Genomic DNA, 17,611 nt, shown 5'->3' with positions numbered 1-17,611 from the left:
TGCACATTTGAGGCATCAGAGGCATATGGCAGCTTGTTGTGCCCTGTTTTGCTGCAGATGATTCTAGACGACATTACTCTCCAGTACAGTCGTCAGAGAGGAACCAGCGATGAATGGAAAGTCTCAGAAGTAATGGTATTCCTGCAGAAAGAGCAGAGAAGCAGAGAAAGAACCATGCAGCTGATTAAGTCAGGTAATTCCAGAGACAGTCAAAGCTACCAGAAGCCAGTTAAGAGACAAGATGCATCATCTGAAATGAAGCACAGAAAGCACAACATGCCATCAGCTGCAGTACTGCAAACCACCAGTCAAAGAACATAGAACTGACTTTTTTGGGCCAAAGCAAATGGCAAGATTCAGTAAGACTAAAATGTGCGGTTATGTATGTGAAAAAGAGAGACACACTTCTGATGCTAATGACAAGGGCAATGTGATTTCTTCCTGCGCTTTACATTCAGTAAATATACTGCCTGCTAAACAGAACACCATGTGCTGCTGCAGACTGTAAGAGCGTGTGCAGAAGGACCTGCTGGATGTAGAAGAATTTGCTGCTTACTGGACGGAGGCAGCTAGAGAAGCTTCATCAGTGAGAACACAGTAAGAGCTTTAAAGTTACCTGTAATAAAGCAAGAAACAGTGACTCCATATACTTTTGGCTGTGCAGCACCAGTTCCAGCAAAGCGCAACACAGTGAAACTAACTCTGCAGAACATCTGGAAGAAGGGGCAGAAAATTGAAATCAAGACTCTCCAAGTGTGCACAGCAATGATGAAAATTCCAGGTGAGCACATCTAAGCAGAGCTGAAACAAAAAAGGCTTACAGTAAGCAGATTATCCAGATGACAGCACTTGAGATACAGAGTTGTCAATGCTGGTTGGTGCAATCTATTACTGGCGTATAGTGTTGGGCGTATAGTGTCCTGTAGCCATTGAGAGCATCTTTGGATGGTCAGTGCAGGGCCCAGTCAAAATTACCAGTGTTGGTGATGCAGCCTGAATGCACATATAAGCTACTGATGACACACTGGTTTTAGAGCATCTGAAAGCCTTCTGGGAAATAGAGTCTCTCTGTATCACCATGCAGCACACAGACAATCCTGAGGAAGAGGAGGCTCTTCATAAGTTTAAAAAAGACAACTCAGTAAAAAGATGGACGATATGAAGTTGAGCTGCCGTGGCGAAACTGACAAGCCAGTACTCCCAGATACAGTGGGGCAAAAAAGTATTTAGTCAGCCACCAATTGTGCAAGTTCTCCCACTTAAAAAGATGAGAGAGGCCTGTAATTTTCATCATAGGTATACCTCAACTATGAGACAAAATGAGAAAAAAAAATCCAGAAAATCACATTGTCTGATTTTTAAAGAATTTATTTGCAAATTATGGTGGAAAATAAGTATTTGGTCACCTACAAACAAGCAAGATTTCTGGCTCTCACAGACCTGTAACTTCTTCTGTAAGAGGCTCCTCTGTCCTCCACTCGTTACCTGTATTAATGGCACCTGTTTGAACTCGTTATCAGTATAAAAGACACCTGTCCACAACCTCAAACAGTCACACTCCAAACTCCACTATTGCCAAGACCAGAGAGCTGTCAAAGGACACCAGAAACAAAATTGTAGACCTGCACCAGGCTGGGAAGACTGAATCTGCAGTAGGTAAGCAGCTTGGTGTGAAGAAATTAACTGTGGGAGCAATTATTAGAAAATGGAAGACATACAAGACCACTGATAATCTCCCTCGATCTGGGGCTCCACGCAAGATCTCACCCCATGGGGTCAAAATTATCACAAAAACGGTCAGCAAAAATCCCAGAACCACACGGGGGACCTAGTGAATGACCTGCAGAGAGCTGGGACCAAAGTAACAAAGGCTACCATCAGTAACACACTACGCCGCCAGGGACTCAAATCCTGCAGTGCCAGACGTGTCCCCCTGCTTAAGCCAGTACATGTCCAGGCCCGTCCGAAGTTTGCTAGAGAGCATTTGGATAATCCAGAAGAGGACTGGGAGAATGTCATATGGTCAGATGAAACCAAAATAGAACTTTTTGGTAAAAACTCTACTCGTCGTGTTTGTTGGAGAAAGAATGCTGAGTTGCATCCAAAGAACACCATACCTACTGTGAAGCATGGGGGTGGAAACATCATGCTTTGGGGCTGTTTTTCTGCAAAGGGATCAGGACGACTGATCCGTGTAAAGGAAAGAATGAATGGGGCCATGTATCGTCAGATTTTGAGTAAAAACCTCCTTCCATCAGCAAGGGCATTGAAGATGAAACGTGGCTGGGTCTTTCAGCATGACAATGATCCCAAACACACCGCCCGGGTAATGAAGTAATGAAGGAGTGGCTTCGTAAGAAGCATTTCAAGGTTCTGTAGTGGCCTAGCCAGTCTCCAGATCTCAACCCCATAGAAAATCTTTGGAGGGAGTTGAAAGTCTGAGTTGCTCAACGACAGCCCCAAAACATCACTGCTCTAGAGGAGATCTGCATGGAGGAATGGGCCAAAATACCAGCAACAGTGTGTGAAAACCTTGTGAAGACTTGTAGAAAACGTTTGACCTCTGTCATTGCCAGCAAAGGGTATATAACAAAGTATTGAGATGAACTTTTGTTATTGACCAAATACTTATTTTCCACCATAATTTGCAAATAAATTCCTTAAAAATCAGACAATGTGATTTTTCTGGAATTTTTTTTTTCCTCATTTTGTCTCTCATAGTTGAGATATACCTATGATGAAAATTACAGGCCTCTCTCATCTTTTTAAGTGGGAGAACTTGCACAATTGGTGACTGACTAAATACTTTTTTGCCCCACTACAGGATTGCAAAGAAAAGATTTGAGGGCCTTAAGAGAAGGTTGCAGTCAGGTGTAGTGCTGTGTCACCAATACAGTGAAGTTGTGAATGATTATCTTGAGCAGGGCATCAAAGATGTGGTGGCAGAATCATCGTCTTTGACTGCTGTGAAATACTACATGCCTCATCATGCTGTTTTCCATGAAGAAGGTAACAACAAAACTCAAAGTAGTGTTTGACACTTCATCACATGACACTGACTCTCCATGACCTAAGGACTATCTACTTACCAGTCCTAACCTGAATCCAAATCTGTTCAGTATATTAATAAAATTCAGACTGCATGTGATGAATGACCAGAGACAGAGAAACCAGGATCGGAGACAGTTTGTGTCAAACAGAGTGGCTGAAATACAGTCATTAACCAACCCTGCAATGTGGTCTCACTGTAAAGGCAAAACCAATCCAACAGATCTCCCTACTAGAGGTCAGACTGTAGTTAACCTGAAAGAAAGCAAACTGTGGTGGAAAGGACCTTCATTTCTGACTGCACTAAACTGTCGGAGGAGAGTGATGAAGATCAAAGTGATGAAGATATGAGTAATGAGCTAAAACAAGTTCAGCAGATCACTGTACAACTCAGCAGTAGTAGCGACCAAATGGAATCTGTACTAGATTTAGTGAAGTACAGTAAACTGAAGAAGGTATTGCGGGTCACAGCTTGGATTAACAGGTTTGTGCACAATGCAAGTTCAAGATCCAAGAGACGAGGTGAATTGAACTGTTGAAGAATGTTTGAGGCTGAGAAGTACCAAAATGAAGTTTGCAGCTTTAGTCATGAGATTAGTTTGCTAAAGGCTTGTAAAACCCTGAACTCACACTGAAAGGTCAGAGATATAAAATTTTTTTTTTTTTTTTTTTTGATGCTGATGAATACCTGTGTGTTGGAGGCAGACTGCAACAGTCAGAGTTCAGTTACACAGAAAAACATTAATGGATTCTACCTAGCAAAGGCAGATATTGTGAGCTGCTGGTTCAGTACAACCATGAAGTTATCATGCATTCTGGTCTGAGACACTCTTGTACAAATCAGTAGTAGACACTGGATTTTGCAAGGCAGACAACTTGTAAAAAGTATTCTGTTGAAGTGAAATGTATGCAGAAGATTTAAAAATTTATTAGCACAACAAGACACTGCTCCACTGAAACGAGACAGAATATCAGAGACCCTTACATTCGAAGTGACTGGCATAGACTTTGCAGGTCCACTCTATGATCGTGTGCTATGCAAGGTTTATGTTGCTCTGTTCACATGTGCAGTCACTAGAGCAGTGCATTTGGAGCTGGTTACAAATCAGTCAACAGAAAGTTTCTTGTTAGCACTTAAGCGATTTGTTTCCAGAAGAGGGCTGTGCAAAGTCATTTATTCAGACAATTCCAGAACCTAAAAATGAGGAAAACAAGACCTCACCGAGCTGCAGTCACTGACACCTGCACACTTCCTGGTTGGTGAACAACTAACTTCACTGCCACCAAAACCATTCCCAGCAGACTCTGATCATACCACTGTGAGTAAAGAGGAGATGACAAGGAGGTGGAGATACAGAAACCAACTCATGATCAACTTGTGGAATTGCTGAAGAAAATATGATATGCTAGACCTGAAATGGAAGAGGTGGCAAAGTTTGATCCTGTGCTGTTCGCACATCAACAAGGACTGTGTTAAGAAGACCTGTTCTGTTGCTATATGCATTAAAGATTTACACTGATGAACAGTTGTGTACTCTCTAAAAATGGTTCTAAATAGTACTAAAGGTGGTTCATTGGCTCGTAATTATAGGGGAAACACATTAAGTGCTATATAGCACCTATCTTTAAATGTCAAATGGTGCTATGTAGAACCATTACAGCAGGAATGGGCAAACTCGGCCCTGGAGGGCCGGTGTTTACTACAATGGTAAAACCTGTTTTGAATCACTTTTATGCTTTTCTGAGGACAAAAAGTCTTGTGTGGGGGCCCTGGAATTTTTTTTAAAGGGGGCTTTGGGGGCAAAAAGGTTAAGAACCACATTATCTTCAGGAAACCTGTATTTTAATGTATTTTAATAATTTCCCCAGCTAAATTAAGAGACTAAGAAAGTCAGAGAACCTTTAAAGAATTACACAGGGGCTTAATGGGTTCTTTGTATGAAAGTGGTGCTATATACTGTAGCACCTCAACCACCAAAAAGAACCACTCAAGAACCTTTTTTGTGTGTGTGTGTGTGTGTGTGTTTAGGCCCCCACAGGAGTGACATCCACATAATGAAATCAGTGTGTACAAATGCTGTTCCATTTACTATAGTTTATTTTGTGGTAAACCTATTTTCTGCTATCTGTATAAAACAATGAATTTGTCTTTTGCACAACGTACATCAAAATAATGACAATGTTTTACATTAAGCTACCCATAAACGTTATACTGAAAAAGTATAATAAAAAAAAGCATGTAGTGTAGAAATGCAATAAAGTAACTTTTTTCCTCCCAAAAAAAACATTTGCTGCATGGATAAAAAAAAAATGAAAATGTAAAAAAAAAATTGCTATACACATATCAGTCAAAATTGTGTTACGAGAAAAATAATGCCAGCAAATCCTTTAAATTTTACATTAAGCTATTTAGAACAAAGCAAAATAAATAAATAAATCTTAAAATATAAGCAGCTTTACAATTATTTGTTTTAAACATTATAGATAAACATACCTGTATCTCTCATTCTGCATGAATAGAAATGTTTGGGTCAAATAAACTTACTGATTCCAATTTAATTAAAATGTAATTTACCATTTTAATTTTGTTGGTCAATGGCCAATAATTGGTTAATGAGCATTGGGAGTCAGTCAGGAAAATTATTTGAAATGAACATCCCTCTGTTGATTGTGTGACTGTGACGTCTCTGTAGCGGCTCCTTATTCACCATCAGCTGATCCTGAGGAAACTGGACTGACGTCTAAATACTGAGAGTCCTACAATAAAACACACAGACAGTCACATATGAATATGAGACATTACTGCTGTCACATCACATCAGCAGATCCATTTCAGAAAAAACACAGTATATTCATATTACAGCCAGAGATATGAACAACTGATCATAGATTAATAACAGTGAATGATCTACAACTACTATCACTTAGAGACTCTGTAAGAAATTAAAACATTCATCACATCAGTCACATCACAGAATTAAACAGTTTAAAGTACAGAGACTAAAGTGGAGCTGAATTATCTCATATTCTCCAATTACAAATGGTCTGTCGCTCAATTTAGAAATGTTAAATAAACAAACACTCACAACAGTATAATTTCTCCAGTTCAGAATCTTTCTTCAGATCAGAGAGTAACTTCCTGCTAGAATCTCCTAGTTTATTCCACAACAAATCCAGTTCTCTCAGGTGTGAGGGGTTTGATCTCAGAGCTGAAGCCAGAGCAGCACAACCTTCATCTGTGACACCACAATCACTCAACCTGTAGAAAACAATGACACAGTGTGAACTGTAGTTGAAATGTCTGTAGTTTGTTATTGACTCTGGTCTCAGAGCAGGAGAGGAGATATAATGACAAGCATTGCCACAAACTGCTGCTGATAGAATGAGATTTATGCATGTTGATGCTCAATGGTGCTGTTTGAAACTGTCATGTGCTTCAGGACTGAACAGACACACAGAGCTGAATGTGAGATATTGTTTCATAGTGATATAAGGACGGATCTGTCTGGAGAAACAGTCACTCGCACCTCTAATAAACACCTACAGGAGGACATTTGCCTCACAGGAGCCACGTGTTCCCCATTACATCTCATTTATTAACTCTTGTGATCAAACACTTGATCATTGTGTCATGTTTGGTCTCATCTGTTGAACTCAAAGATTCTCAAGGTTTTAATGTATAAAGTCAGAACTCTTTTCTACACATGCACTGAGATCATGTCATGTGAACTTTTCTTCTGGGTCATCTCCTATCTTAATTGTCTTTGGTGTTTATATTCCACTTAAACTTTGTTTTTTTATTAAATAATGCTTTTCTCAGGATAGAAGACAGGGATGAGCAAGGGATGGGATCAGTCCTGGAGGATCACTGTCCTGCAGAGTTTAGCTCCAACCCTGATTAAACTCACCTGCCTGTAACTTTCTAGTGATCCTGAAGACACTGATTAGCTGGTTCAGCAAGGCTGGATTAACACATGGGTGTACAGGACACTAGACCAGGCACTTTCCCCGGAACACAGTTTCAACCGAGGGGGTCTTTAAATCGGTTAAATGTGGTTCAGGTGTGTTTAATTGGGGTTGGAGCTAAACTCTGCAGGACTGTGGGCCTCCAAAACCAAATTTGCTTATCCCCAATACTGAAGACATGAAAATGATGATAGAGAAACAAATAAATATATAAATAAAACAAAAACACTGCTTGTTATTTTGTTACATCAGTGATAATGCTGAACACTGAATTGATTAAAACTAAACACATTCAGACTCTTGTGTCTTCAGATCTAAACCTCTGGGATATTCATCCTCTGCAGTAAGTCACAGAGGCTCTGGATTACTATTTTACACATTATCTGAAAGTTCATTATTGATCAAACTATCATAAGCAAAGCTCCAGGAGCAGCAGGTCATGTGATGTAATGGAAATTAATGAAATGAACTTAATCAGGGTCATTTGTCACTGAATCAGAGTCACTGAACATTGCTGATTTATTCTTAGAATTCACATTAAAGGATGCTTTACAGAGGATCTTACCACAGTTTCTCCAGTTTACAGTGAGGATTCTGTAGTACATCAGAAAGCAGCTTCACTGAATCTCCTAGTTTATTCCCAGACAGATTCAGTTGTCTCAGGTGTGAGGGGTTTGATCTCAGAGCTGAAGCCAGAGCAGCACAACCTTCATCTGTGACTCCACAATTAAACAACCTGTAGAGAACAATGACACACTCTTCACTCTCAGATCAGAACAATTTAGCTGTGAATCCATTATCACAGATAAAGCACAAATCATTGTTTGATGGATCATTGGACTGAGGTCTAAAATTTCACAGAACACAAAACTGTTTACAGGTTTCTCCTTCATCACCAGTGGATAGTAAAATCTGAGATCACCTGCATTGAGAGATATTGTTTGTATATTGCAGTCCAATACAAAACATTACATAAAAACATCCAGCAGTTTTCCAATTCACTTCATCCTCTGCAGGTTTGTGGGGGGCTGGAGTCTATCCCAGTGTCTCGGGTCACAGGTGAGGGACTCCCTGAACAGATGACCAGTCCATCACAGGACTCACAAACAGACACACACAAACATTCACACCTGTGGGACATTTATAGTGTCCAGTTCACTAGATGATTGTAGATGAAACCCACATAATGTTGAGAAAGGCCTCCTGGCTCAGGGACTCAAAGCGGGGACTTTTTTTGCTGTGTCACAATAACCCACTGAGCCACCCTGCCACCCCATTTAATAACACATTCATTGTTTATAATTATATTTATTATAGTAAATGCAGCCTTATTGGGAGCCTTATAGAAAATCAAAGCCATAAATCTAGAAACCAAAACCAAACCAAAAACAAGTTGTGTTCCAAATTTGATGAGAAACATTTTGATAAAATCCCAATGAATTAAAAAAAAAAAAAAATGAAAAACTTTTAGTATCCAAATTTTTGATATCTCAAAAAATGAACTTTTAGTAAGATTTTGTTTATCAAACTTTTCCCATTAGATTTCAGCAAAGCTCCACTGGCATACACAGCAGTGGGATTTGTGATTCGCAGTACAGTATAATTTCTCTCTCTCTCAAACATTACAGGTGAGCACACACAAAACATTTATTTAGGACACGCATACAAACCACACTTTGACATCCATACCAACACACCCACACAATTATAGCCGCATAATTTATCCAATTGACTCTATAATATAATATGCATGATCAGAAAATAGGAATAAAGTGAGTATTTGCTATATATGCTAAACGGCACCATCTAGTAAAAAATAGTAAATTATTTTAATTTTGAAGTCTTGCCAACAGAATGAAAACCTATTAACAAATACTGCATCATTTTATAGTTAAATGGCTCTGGGAATAAAAATTGCAGTTTTAATGGGTTTTAATGAGGACATTTTTGTCCATAAGGTCCAGAGAGAAACTATTTTTTGTACTTAGTGTAAAATAGATTAAAGGAAATGAGGATGAAATATTTAAATTCCAATAAAAATTTATGCAGTTGGCATTGACACAGGCAAAATAATAATTTAAAAAAAAACTAAACAAAACTGAAAAAGTAAAAAAAATAGTTAAAATAAACATCTCTGAGCTTGTACTCAGGTTGGTGTTAAAAGCTAAGCCCACTGTCCTTACTCTCCCACTTACAGTATGTGGCTGATTTCTTTTGTCATTTTGTCTGATGGATGTGCACTATGTGTAAACAGATAATCCAACTAAAAGATTTTTTCTACTGAAACAAAAAAGGTTGAAAAGAACACATAAGTCCACACATGCACAAGGAACAAAGCTGGTTACCCAATTATTTCTTTAACTTTCTGTATATCTTGATTGACAGTCTGAAAAAAGTGTTTCATTTGCAAACAATATCTACTTTTTCCATTTTGACACTTGTCATTGTGTTTTCCAACTTGATTTGTGTTTAGATTTGCCACTGTGTTTAAATTTGTTGTTTTGTTTTTGGATTTGTAATGTTGTTTTCAAAATTGTAATTTATTTTGCACTTCACATACAGTATACTTTACAGTGTGTCATATATGATCTTACCCCAGTTTCTCCAGTTTACAGTGAGGATTCTGTAGCACATCAGAAAGCAGCTTCACTGAATCTCCTAGTTTATTCCCAGACAGATTGAGTTGTCTCAGGCGTGAGGGGTTTGATCTCAGAGCTGAAGCCAGAGCAGCACAACCTTCATCTGTGACACCACAATCACTCAACCTGTAGAGAACAATGACACACCCTTTACTCTCTCAGATCAGATCAGTTTAGATGTGAATTTATTAAAGTACAAATTAATATGTTTGTTGGATCATTGGACTGAGGTCTAAAATATCACAGAACAACCAAAGTCTTCTTCAAGCTGAATAAATAATATTTATTTTATGCACTATATCTCTATTTTATGCAAAATGTCAGTCTTATGCAAAATCTGTCTTAACTGATGACACTATTCACTACATAGCATGTGCGAGTCATATATGATCTTACCACAGTTTCTCCAGTTTACAGTGAGGATTCTGTAGTACATCAGAAATCAGCTTCATTGAATCTCCTAGTTTATTCCTCGACAGATTCAGTTCTCTCAGGTGTGAGGGGTTTGATCTCAGAGCTGAAGCCAGAGCAGCACAACCTTCATCTGTGACACCACAATATCTCAACCTGTAGAGAGATTAAAATCATACATGTGAAACACTATTAAACAGCTTTCAAAAATAAATAAATACATTAAAAAAAAAAAAAAAAAAAATCAAAACAACTATGAACAACAATTGCAATTCCAATATAATTAAATTAATACATACCATGAAAAAAAAAAAAAAATGTCAAATTACCCAAGTTTCATGGGCAAATATACACACTGTGGACTGTTTATGTTGGTTTCTCCCTTTCTCCCTTCCACACACAACTGTGACAGAAGATCCGACCAGAATAAATGGAAGTAGCTGCTTGCTTCTCTGCCCTAGCCCGCAGAGATCTCCCATTTGTGGAGTATGCCTGGGAGTTCTGCGGGCTAGCAATGATGTCAGGGCTGGGCGACGCCACCATCAACTCTCTGTTCTGGATTGGGGCCAATTACTACCGCCCTGTGGACCTCCTAGACACCACAGGACTGAGCTGGAGGGAAGTGATCCTCCAGTGTCTGGAGTGTGTCCGGCCCCAATCCAGGACCAGCCCACCGGCCTACCCGGGGCCCAGCCAATCCACACCCCGACTCGCGGAGCCAGAGCCCGAGCCCACCACGGACAGAGAGCCAGAGCCCAGAGCAACAGAGCCATCGCCAATGGGAGCGACAGCACGAGAGATCGCTACGGAGCCTGAGCCCTGAGCCTATGAGTCCGACCAGGTGCGAGAGCCAGCCATAATGCCCACGACATGGAAGTTCCAGTGGGGGGTGTGAGTGTGCTGAGGACAGCACCGCCCAATGCACTGCCGCTGAGGGTGAGCAATGTCTGGATTTGGGACATTTAAATATGGAACAAGATTTGATTGATTTCACTAAGGATATAGAAATGGAACTACCTGCCTGCCTAGAACTATATGTCTGCCCTGAATGCCATTTGGAACAAGATTTGATTGATTTCTCTGAGGATATATATGTGGAACTTCCTGCCTGCCCTGAACATTCTGTCTGCCTTGAACTGTCTACCTGCCTGGATTTCCCACCCACCCTCTCACTGTTATCTCCTCCTATCGTCCCAGTTGCCTCAGTCCCAAAACCACTGTCTCCTGACAGCCCCTCTGCTCACCCTCAGCCCACCATCTGTGCGGTGGGCTTGCCGTGGGTCTGCCAGTATCCATCAACGTCATGGCTGGATGATCCTTCGACTCCGCCTCCAGCCTCTAAGTTCTGGACTCCGCTTCGGCCCTCCGACCCAGCGGCTCCACCCCGGCTCTCAGCTCCCTTGTCTCCACCATCCCGTCGGCCCACCAGCTCCACTGGGCTCCCTCTTCCCTCCGGCTCCGCCTTGGTCGGTCGTCGTCCCACCATCGCCTCTGGACTCCACTTCTCCGGCTGCGCCTCGTCGCTCTGTCCCACCGGCTCCGTTGGGCTCCTCCCTCCCTCCAGCTCCGCCTCAGTCCTCTGTCGTTCCGGCTCTGCCACGGACCTCCGGATCCTCAGCGTCGCCCAGGATCATTGGCTCTCTGTCTCTGCCTCGGGCTCCACCTCCACCTGCTCCGCCACCATCAGTCGGCCCCCCGGAGTCATAAGGATTTGTAATTGCTCCTCCCTCCGTCTGATCCACCCTGGACCCTTCTGTCTCCTCCATGGCTCCTCCCCCTCCATCGTCACCACCCTGGACTTTGTTTGTTGTCCTCCTCCCAGGAGTCCTTCCTCCACCTGAGTGTCCTCCTACACTGACTTTCTGTTACTATCCCACGTCCACTCCTTTGTTTTTTTTTTTCTACGGCGCGAGGTCTCGCCTTCCAGGAGGGGTGAGTAATGTCACACCCCTGTGGACTGTTTATGATGGTTTCTCCCTTCTGTGCCCATATGGTCTTTCCTGTTCCTGTCCTTGTTTAATCCTTATTGGTTAATCACCCTCACCTGTCATTGTTTCATTAGCACCCCTAAATAAGTTGTATTCAGTTTAGTCTTTGTCGTCGGATCTTAAGGTTAAGTTGGTGTGTGCTTCCCTGCCCTTCCTGTCTGGAGTTTCCTATTGTGGATTTTATTAAAGACTTGTTGTTATATTTCGTCTTCCTACGTCTCCTTCCACACACAACTGTGACACACACACAAAAATGGTAAGACTGGATTAAACTGGTTTAACATGTTAAAAAACAATCCACATGCTGGACTGTGAACTGGCAGAAAGTTCATGTGTTTTAATACAAGTTTGAGTTTAGCTCTTGTCATTCCTGAAAAATGTTAAAACTCAAAAATATAAATAACAGATAATTATAATTAATAACAATCTTGTAGATTTCAATTGTTGTCTTCAATAGTGTTTGTTCAAGTATGGTGTTTTGCTCCATTAACTGATACAACAGATTTTAGGAGATTTGAGCTGCTGTATATATGAGCTGCTTCTCCACTTGTTTGGTTGCTCTCGATTTCTGCTTGGCCTTTTACACCAGATGAGAAATATTTCTATTCCATCTATGTTCATTTTAACATTTTTAACTACAATACATGAATAATTTATATTCAACTTTTCTGACTTTGTTTGAATGCCTGAAGAAATCTTTTACAGTGTCACTGTATTGAAAACACATTAAAATGCCAACCACTAAAATAATAGCTACAGCACTTAAGATCTGTGAGCTTTTAACTTTGATTTTTGTAATGTTTTACCAGTGAAATGATTGTTCTCATTGATACTTACTGAACTGATCTGGATTCTTTAATCACAGGCAGCAACTTCTGAAGAACTTTCATATTTTCAGGATTATTCTTTTCTTTAACAAATTTATCAAGACGAAACTCATTCAGTTCCTTTTTTGATGTCAACAACACAAAAACTACAGCTGACCACTGAGATGAAGAGAGTTTGGCTTCACTTAAATTTCCAGATTTCAGATACTGTTGTATTTCCTCCACTAGTGAACGATCACCCAGTTCATTCAGACAGTGGAACAGATTGATGGATTTCTCTGGAGAATCAATGGTCCTGATCTTCTCCTTGATGAACTTAACCGTTTTCTCATTGCTGTCAGATCTGCTTCTTTTCAGCGTCATTATTCGCTGTAGGAGAATCTGATGAGACTCCACTGACAAACCCAGAAGGAACCGCAGGAAAAGATCCAGATGCCCATTGTTACTCTGTAGAGCCTCACCCACAGCTCTCTGATGCAGCTCAGATAATGAAATATGTTCTGATGAACTGAGTTGAAACTGTTCCTTCACTTTAGACCGTAAACTCTGTTTGATGATTTGGTCAATCACATTTCTGTTGTAGTTTGTCCAGGAGAGGTGCACATATAGAGCTGCTAGATGTTCCTGAATGCTCAGATGAACAAAGCAGAAGACTTTCCCCTGATACAAGACAAACTCCTCTCTGAAGATCTGAGTGCACAATCCTGAGTACACTGATGCTTCTGTCACATCAATGCCACACTCTCTCAGGTCTTCCTCATAGAAGATCAGGTTGCTTTTCACAAGCTGCTGAAAAGCCACTTTCCCCAGTTTGAGGATCATGTCTTCATCTGTCACCTTCTTCTCATAGTCCTTCTCACGTTTGATATTGGTCTGAAGGATCAGGAAGTGTGTGTACATTTGAGTGAGAGTCTTGGGAATCTCTCCTATCCATGATTTTCTAAACATCTTCTCTAGAACAGCGGCTGAGATCCAGCAGAACACTGGGATGTGGCACATGATGTAGAGGCTCCTTGACGACTTCAGGTGTCCAATTATTTTTTTAGCTAGTTCCATTTCACTGATTCTCTTCCTGAAGTATTCCTCCTTCTGTGGCTCATTGAAGCCTCGTACCTCTGTCACTCGATGGACACACTCAGAGGGGACGAGATCAGCTGCTGCTGGTCTGGAGGTGATCCAGATGAGAGCAGAGGGAAACAGATTCCCCACAATGAGGTTCATCAGCAGCACGTCCACTGATGTCTCTTTGTTTGCATCCCATAGAGTCTCATTTCTTTGAAAAAATAAGGGAAGACGACATTCGTCCAGACCATCAAAGATGAACAACACTTTATATTCATCACTGGATATTTCCATTTCTTTAGTTTCAGGGAAAAAGACATGAAGAAGATCTGAAAGACTGAGTTTTTTTTCCTTCATCAGATTAATTTCTCTGAAAGGAAGTGGAAATATGAGCTGGACGTCCTGATTCTCTTTCCCTTCAGCCCAGTCCAGGATGAACTTCTGCACAGAGACTGTTTTTCCAATGCCAGCGACTCCCTTTGTCAGCACAGTTCTGATGGCTTTGTCTTGTCCAGGTAAAGGTGTAAAGATGTCATTGCATTTGATGGCTGTGTCCTCTGTTGCTGTTCTCCTGGTTTGTGTCTCAATCTGTCTCACCTCATGCTCATTACTGATCTCTCCACTCTCACTCTCTGTGATGTAGAGCTCTGTGTAGATCTCATTCAGGAGTGTTGGGTTTCCCTGCGTCGCTGTTCCCTCATACAGACGCTCAAACTTCTTCTTCAGATTTGATCTAAACGTGTTGAAGACTTCATGGCTGGAAAATTAAAATACCACATTATTACATGAGTTACAGAGGTAAATGTACAGAGCAAAATGTCTTTTTTGTGTTGTGTGTTATGAGACACTAAACATATCAGTTTATGAAATGTGTCAGTTATTAATGATGTATTTGAGTAATGTGTGATGATGCATTGCATTAAAAAAAAAAAAAAAAAAAAAAACACAGTTTACCTTACACCAGGATACGTGCTGTCTTGTGGTTGATTCATAGATTGGTCAAATTTCTTACAGATGGGTGGCAGGATTGACCTTGAATCAAGAATCAAACACTCTGATACTGGTGACATTTTTGTCATTAGCATAATAACAGCTGTGATTTTATTTAAAAAAAATCTGGCTCAAAGTCAGAACTGTACAAAATAACTACCATTTAAATAAATGTAAATAAAAATAATAATAACTCTACTCTGTGCTTGATATCTGCTCGTTGTCACTACATTCACTGCATTTCCTAGCTAGATTTCTGCTTATATTTATTTATTAGTGTTGAATAATTATGACAGTTTAATTTAAAATGTCTTACTATAATTATATCTTTTACAAAACAATTTAATACTTAAGGTTAAACCTTGTTTCATCACTCGTAAAATTAACTGGATGATGCAAAGATTCGTCACTCCTCATAGACACACAGCTGGGCTCTGGTTCTGATTTCTTCTTATGCACTGAGCTATAACAGAGAGTTTGTGAGCAAATATTAAAATATCAGATGAAATAATGAAATATTCACATGATAAAAAACAAACAAACAAATATTCAATTCTATCTGTTAATGAAATATTGTACCTGAGATTTTGTGGATGACCTATAGACCCGTCACTGTTCATAAACACACAGCTGGGCTCTGTTTCTGATCTCTTCTGATCAACTGAACTATAACAAAGAATCCCTTGAATTACTGTATTAATATTAACTTTTATTTTTTTAAAATATGATTTTTTCACTTTTATTTTTACTCTGTTGATACCATAATACCATGAATACCTATTATAAAACAAAAACACAAAATAATTATGATAAACAGCTCTGACTCTGATCTCTTCTGCTGAACAGATTTAATGATGACATTCATTTTAATAAAGGACCTTTAAAAATAAAACATCATAAAAATCACTTCATAAGACTATACAGTCTTATTATTTAAAATAAAATTATATCTATATCTATATCTATATCTATCTATCTATTTATCTCTCTCTCTCTCTCTCTCTCTCTCTCTCTCTATATATATATATATATATATGCATACACGCATAATGAAGAAAACCCAAGCTGGTTCCGCCCATTACACGTTCATCTTGAATTATTACTAACAACATAAAAGTTATTCTTACATTTACGTTATAAAAACCCTGAAAGATATCACTACAAAAACACTTTACTTGATAAAAAACAAAACAAAAAACAAAACAAAACAAAACAAAACACAAAACAAAACATTAACTCTCAATCAGAGGGCATTAAGTTAATTGCATAAAACAGGTCTGAATTGCATAAGAGGATCAAAGTTTTTATCATGTTAATAATTCATAGGCTCTGGGAATGTATGTATCAAATATGACACAGTAAGCTAATATATTCATTAACAGACATTATTCAGACGGTATTACAATGAATCTTTAAAAACACTGCCAAAAAAGCATTTTGTTTTCAAGTTTATGGAGATGCAAACATTAAAATCTAAAATGTTATGTTTAAAAAAAAATAAAAGAAATAAAAGAACGAACTTGTCTTATTTATGTTCTAATAAGATCGAATTAGCAATAAATGAATTGCCTGATTTGTCTTTATGGCCCTACCTTTTTAGGGCTAATAGATTATGTATTCAAAGTACCTGCATCCTGGAGAAAAATCTTCATCTCGGGGTGTTTCTGTGTCATCCATGATGAAGCTGAACAGACAGAAGAGTGAGATCTCCAACACTTACTCTGGCAGGAAATCACAAACAAATCATTCATCTGAACGGATCCTGAGAGTCGGAGAAACAGCAGAACGACGGTGGCGTTCACTCAAACACACAATGCTAGTCATATGTTAGCTCAAATGCTAAAATGAACTACAGACAACACGAAACAACCAAACCAATAATTTGCTTAAAAAGTAAACATATCACACACTTTTCACAGAATTCACTTCCTTCAGAAGAAATATGAAAGAGGAAGTTACCTGCGGTGTCAAGTCACCTGCACTTTGTCGCATATCAAAGCAGACACCAAACCAGATATTTTAATGTTTCCACTATATTGCCTTCAAAAATTGATCAGTATTTTCAAAGGCAATATAGATCAGCAAACATTAAATAATAATGAAAGTACTGGGATAAAAGTTTATAGTCCGGATATACTGTAGACTCCCTGCAATCAAAATGAGTAACTGACCTTTGGAACTAAAGTTACGCTTCAAATATAGACTGTTAACCTTTGTTACACTATGATAGTAGGTGCCACAATAGTGTGCGGATCAGTGACTGTTAAAATGTATTTGATGTCTTAATCATTCGTTCAAGAGTTTCGTTTAAAAACTCTGGACTAAACAAATCTTCATTCATTTATTTCAATTCATTTAAATTAATTCTTATTTTTAAAGTGGACTCATACAATTTTAAATATTTATAAGTAGACTCATTTATAACAATAAATAAAACATTTTGTCAGAAGATCAAGTAAATTAGCCTACATATTATTTAGATTGGTTGTCTAATGTTTTGTTTTCAGAATCATGAGAGAACCCTGATGTATATTCTAAAAATAAATTATTTAGAGTCAAAGTTAAAACAACAACAACAAAAAACAAACAAACATAGGCTAATATATCTGGCAGCAAACTAATACTATTAGTACTGTTTCTAATAGTAAAATGTAGCTCTGCAAAACTGAAGAAAAGATAC

General features: G+C 39.1%; 1 protein-coding gene across 1 annotated transcript in view; it reads right to left on the bottom strand.

The window, feature by feature from the left end:
• The window catches only part of LOC127175364 (NACHT, LRR and PYD domains-containing protein 12-like), a 49,687-nt gene extending 32,615 nt beyond the window's left edge, over positions 1–17,072 (bottom strand). Inside the window, exons 1-7 of the mRNA XM_051126395.1 lie at positions 16,891–17,072; positions 16,559–16,652; positions 15,511–15,592; positions 15,293–15,394; positions 14,896–14,973; positions 12,890–14,698; positions 7,580–7,750 (exon numbers count right to left, since the gene is read on the bottom strand). Of these exons, the coding sequence (XP_050982352.1) occupies positions 7,580–7,750; positions 12,890–14,698; positions 14,896–14,973; positions 15,293–15,394; positions 15,511–15,592; positions 16,559–16,652; positions 16,891–16,923 (2,369 nt within the window). The 5' untranslated portion in view covers positions 16,924–17,072. The remainder of the gene's footprint in view (positions 1–7,579; positions 7,751–12,889; positions 14,699–14,895; positions 14,974–15,292; positions 15,395–15,510; positions 15,593–16,558; positions 16,653–16,890) is intronic.
• Positions 17,073–17,611: the final 539 nt, after the last annotated feature.

The sequence above is a fragment of the Labeo rohita genome, chromosome 13 (assembly GCF_022985175.1).
Source record: "Labeo rohita strain BAU-BD-2019 chromosome 13, IGBB_LRoh.1.0, whole genome shotgun sequence".
In the NCBI taxonomy this organism is placed as follows: domain Eukaryota; kingdom Metazoa; phylum Chordata; class Actinopteri; order Cypriniformes; family Cyprinidae; genus Labeo; species Labeo rohita.
Note: the sequence above shows the minus strand (reverse complement) of the source record. Positions and strands in the feature narration are given on the sequence as shown.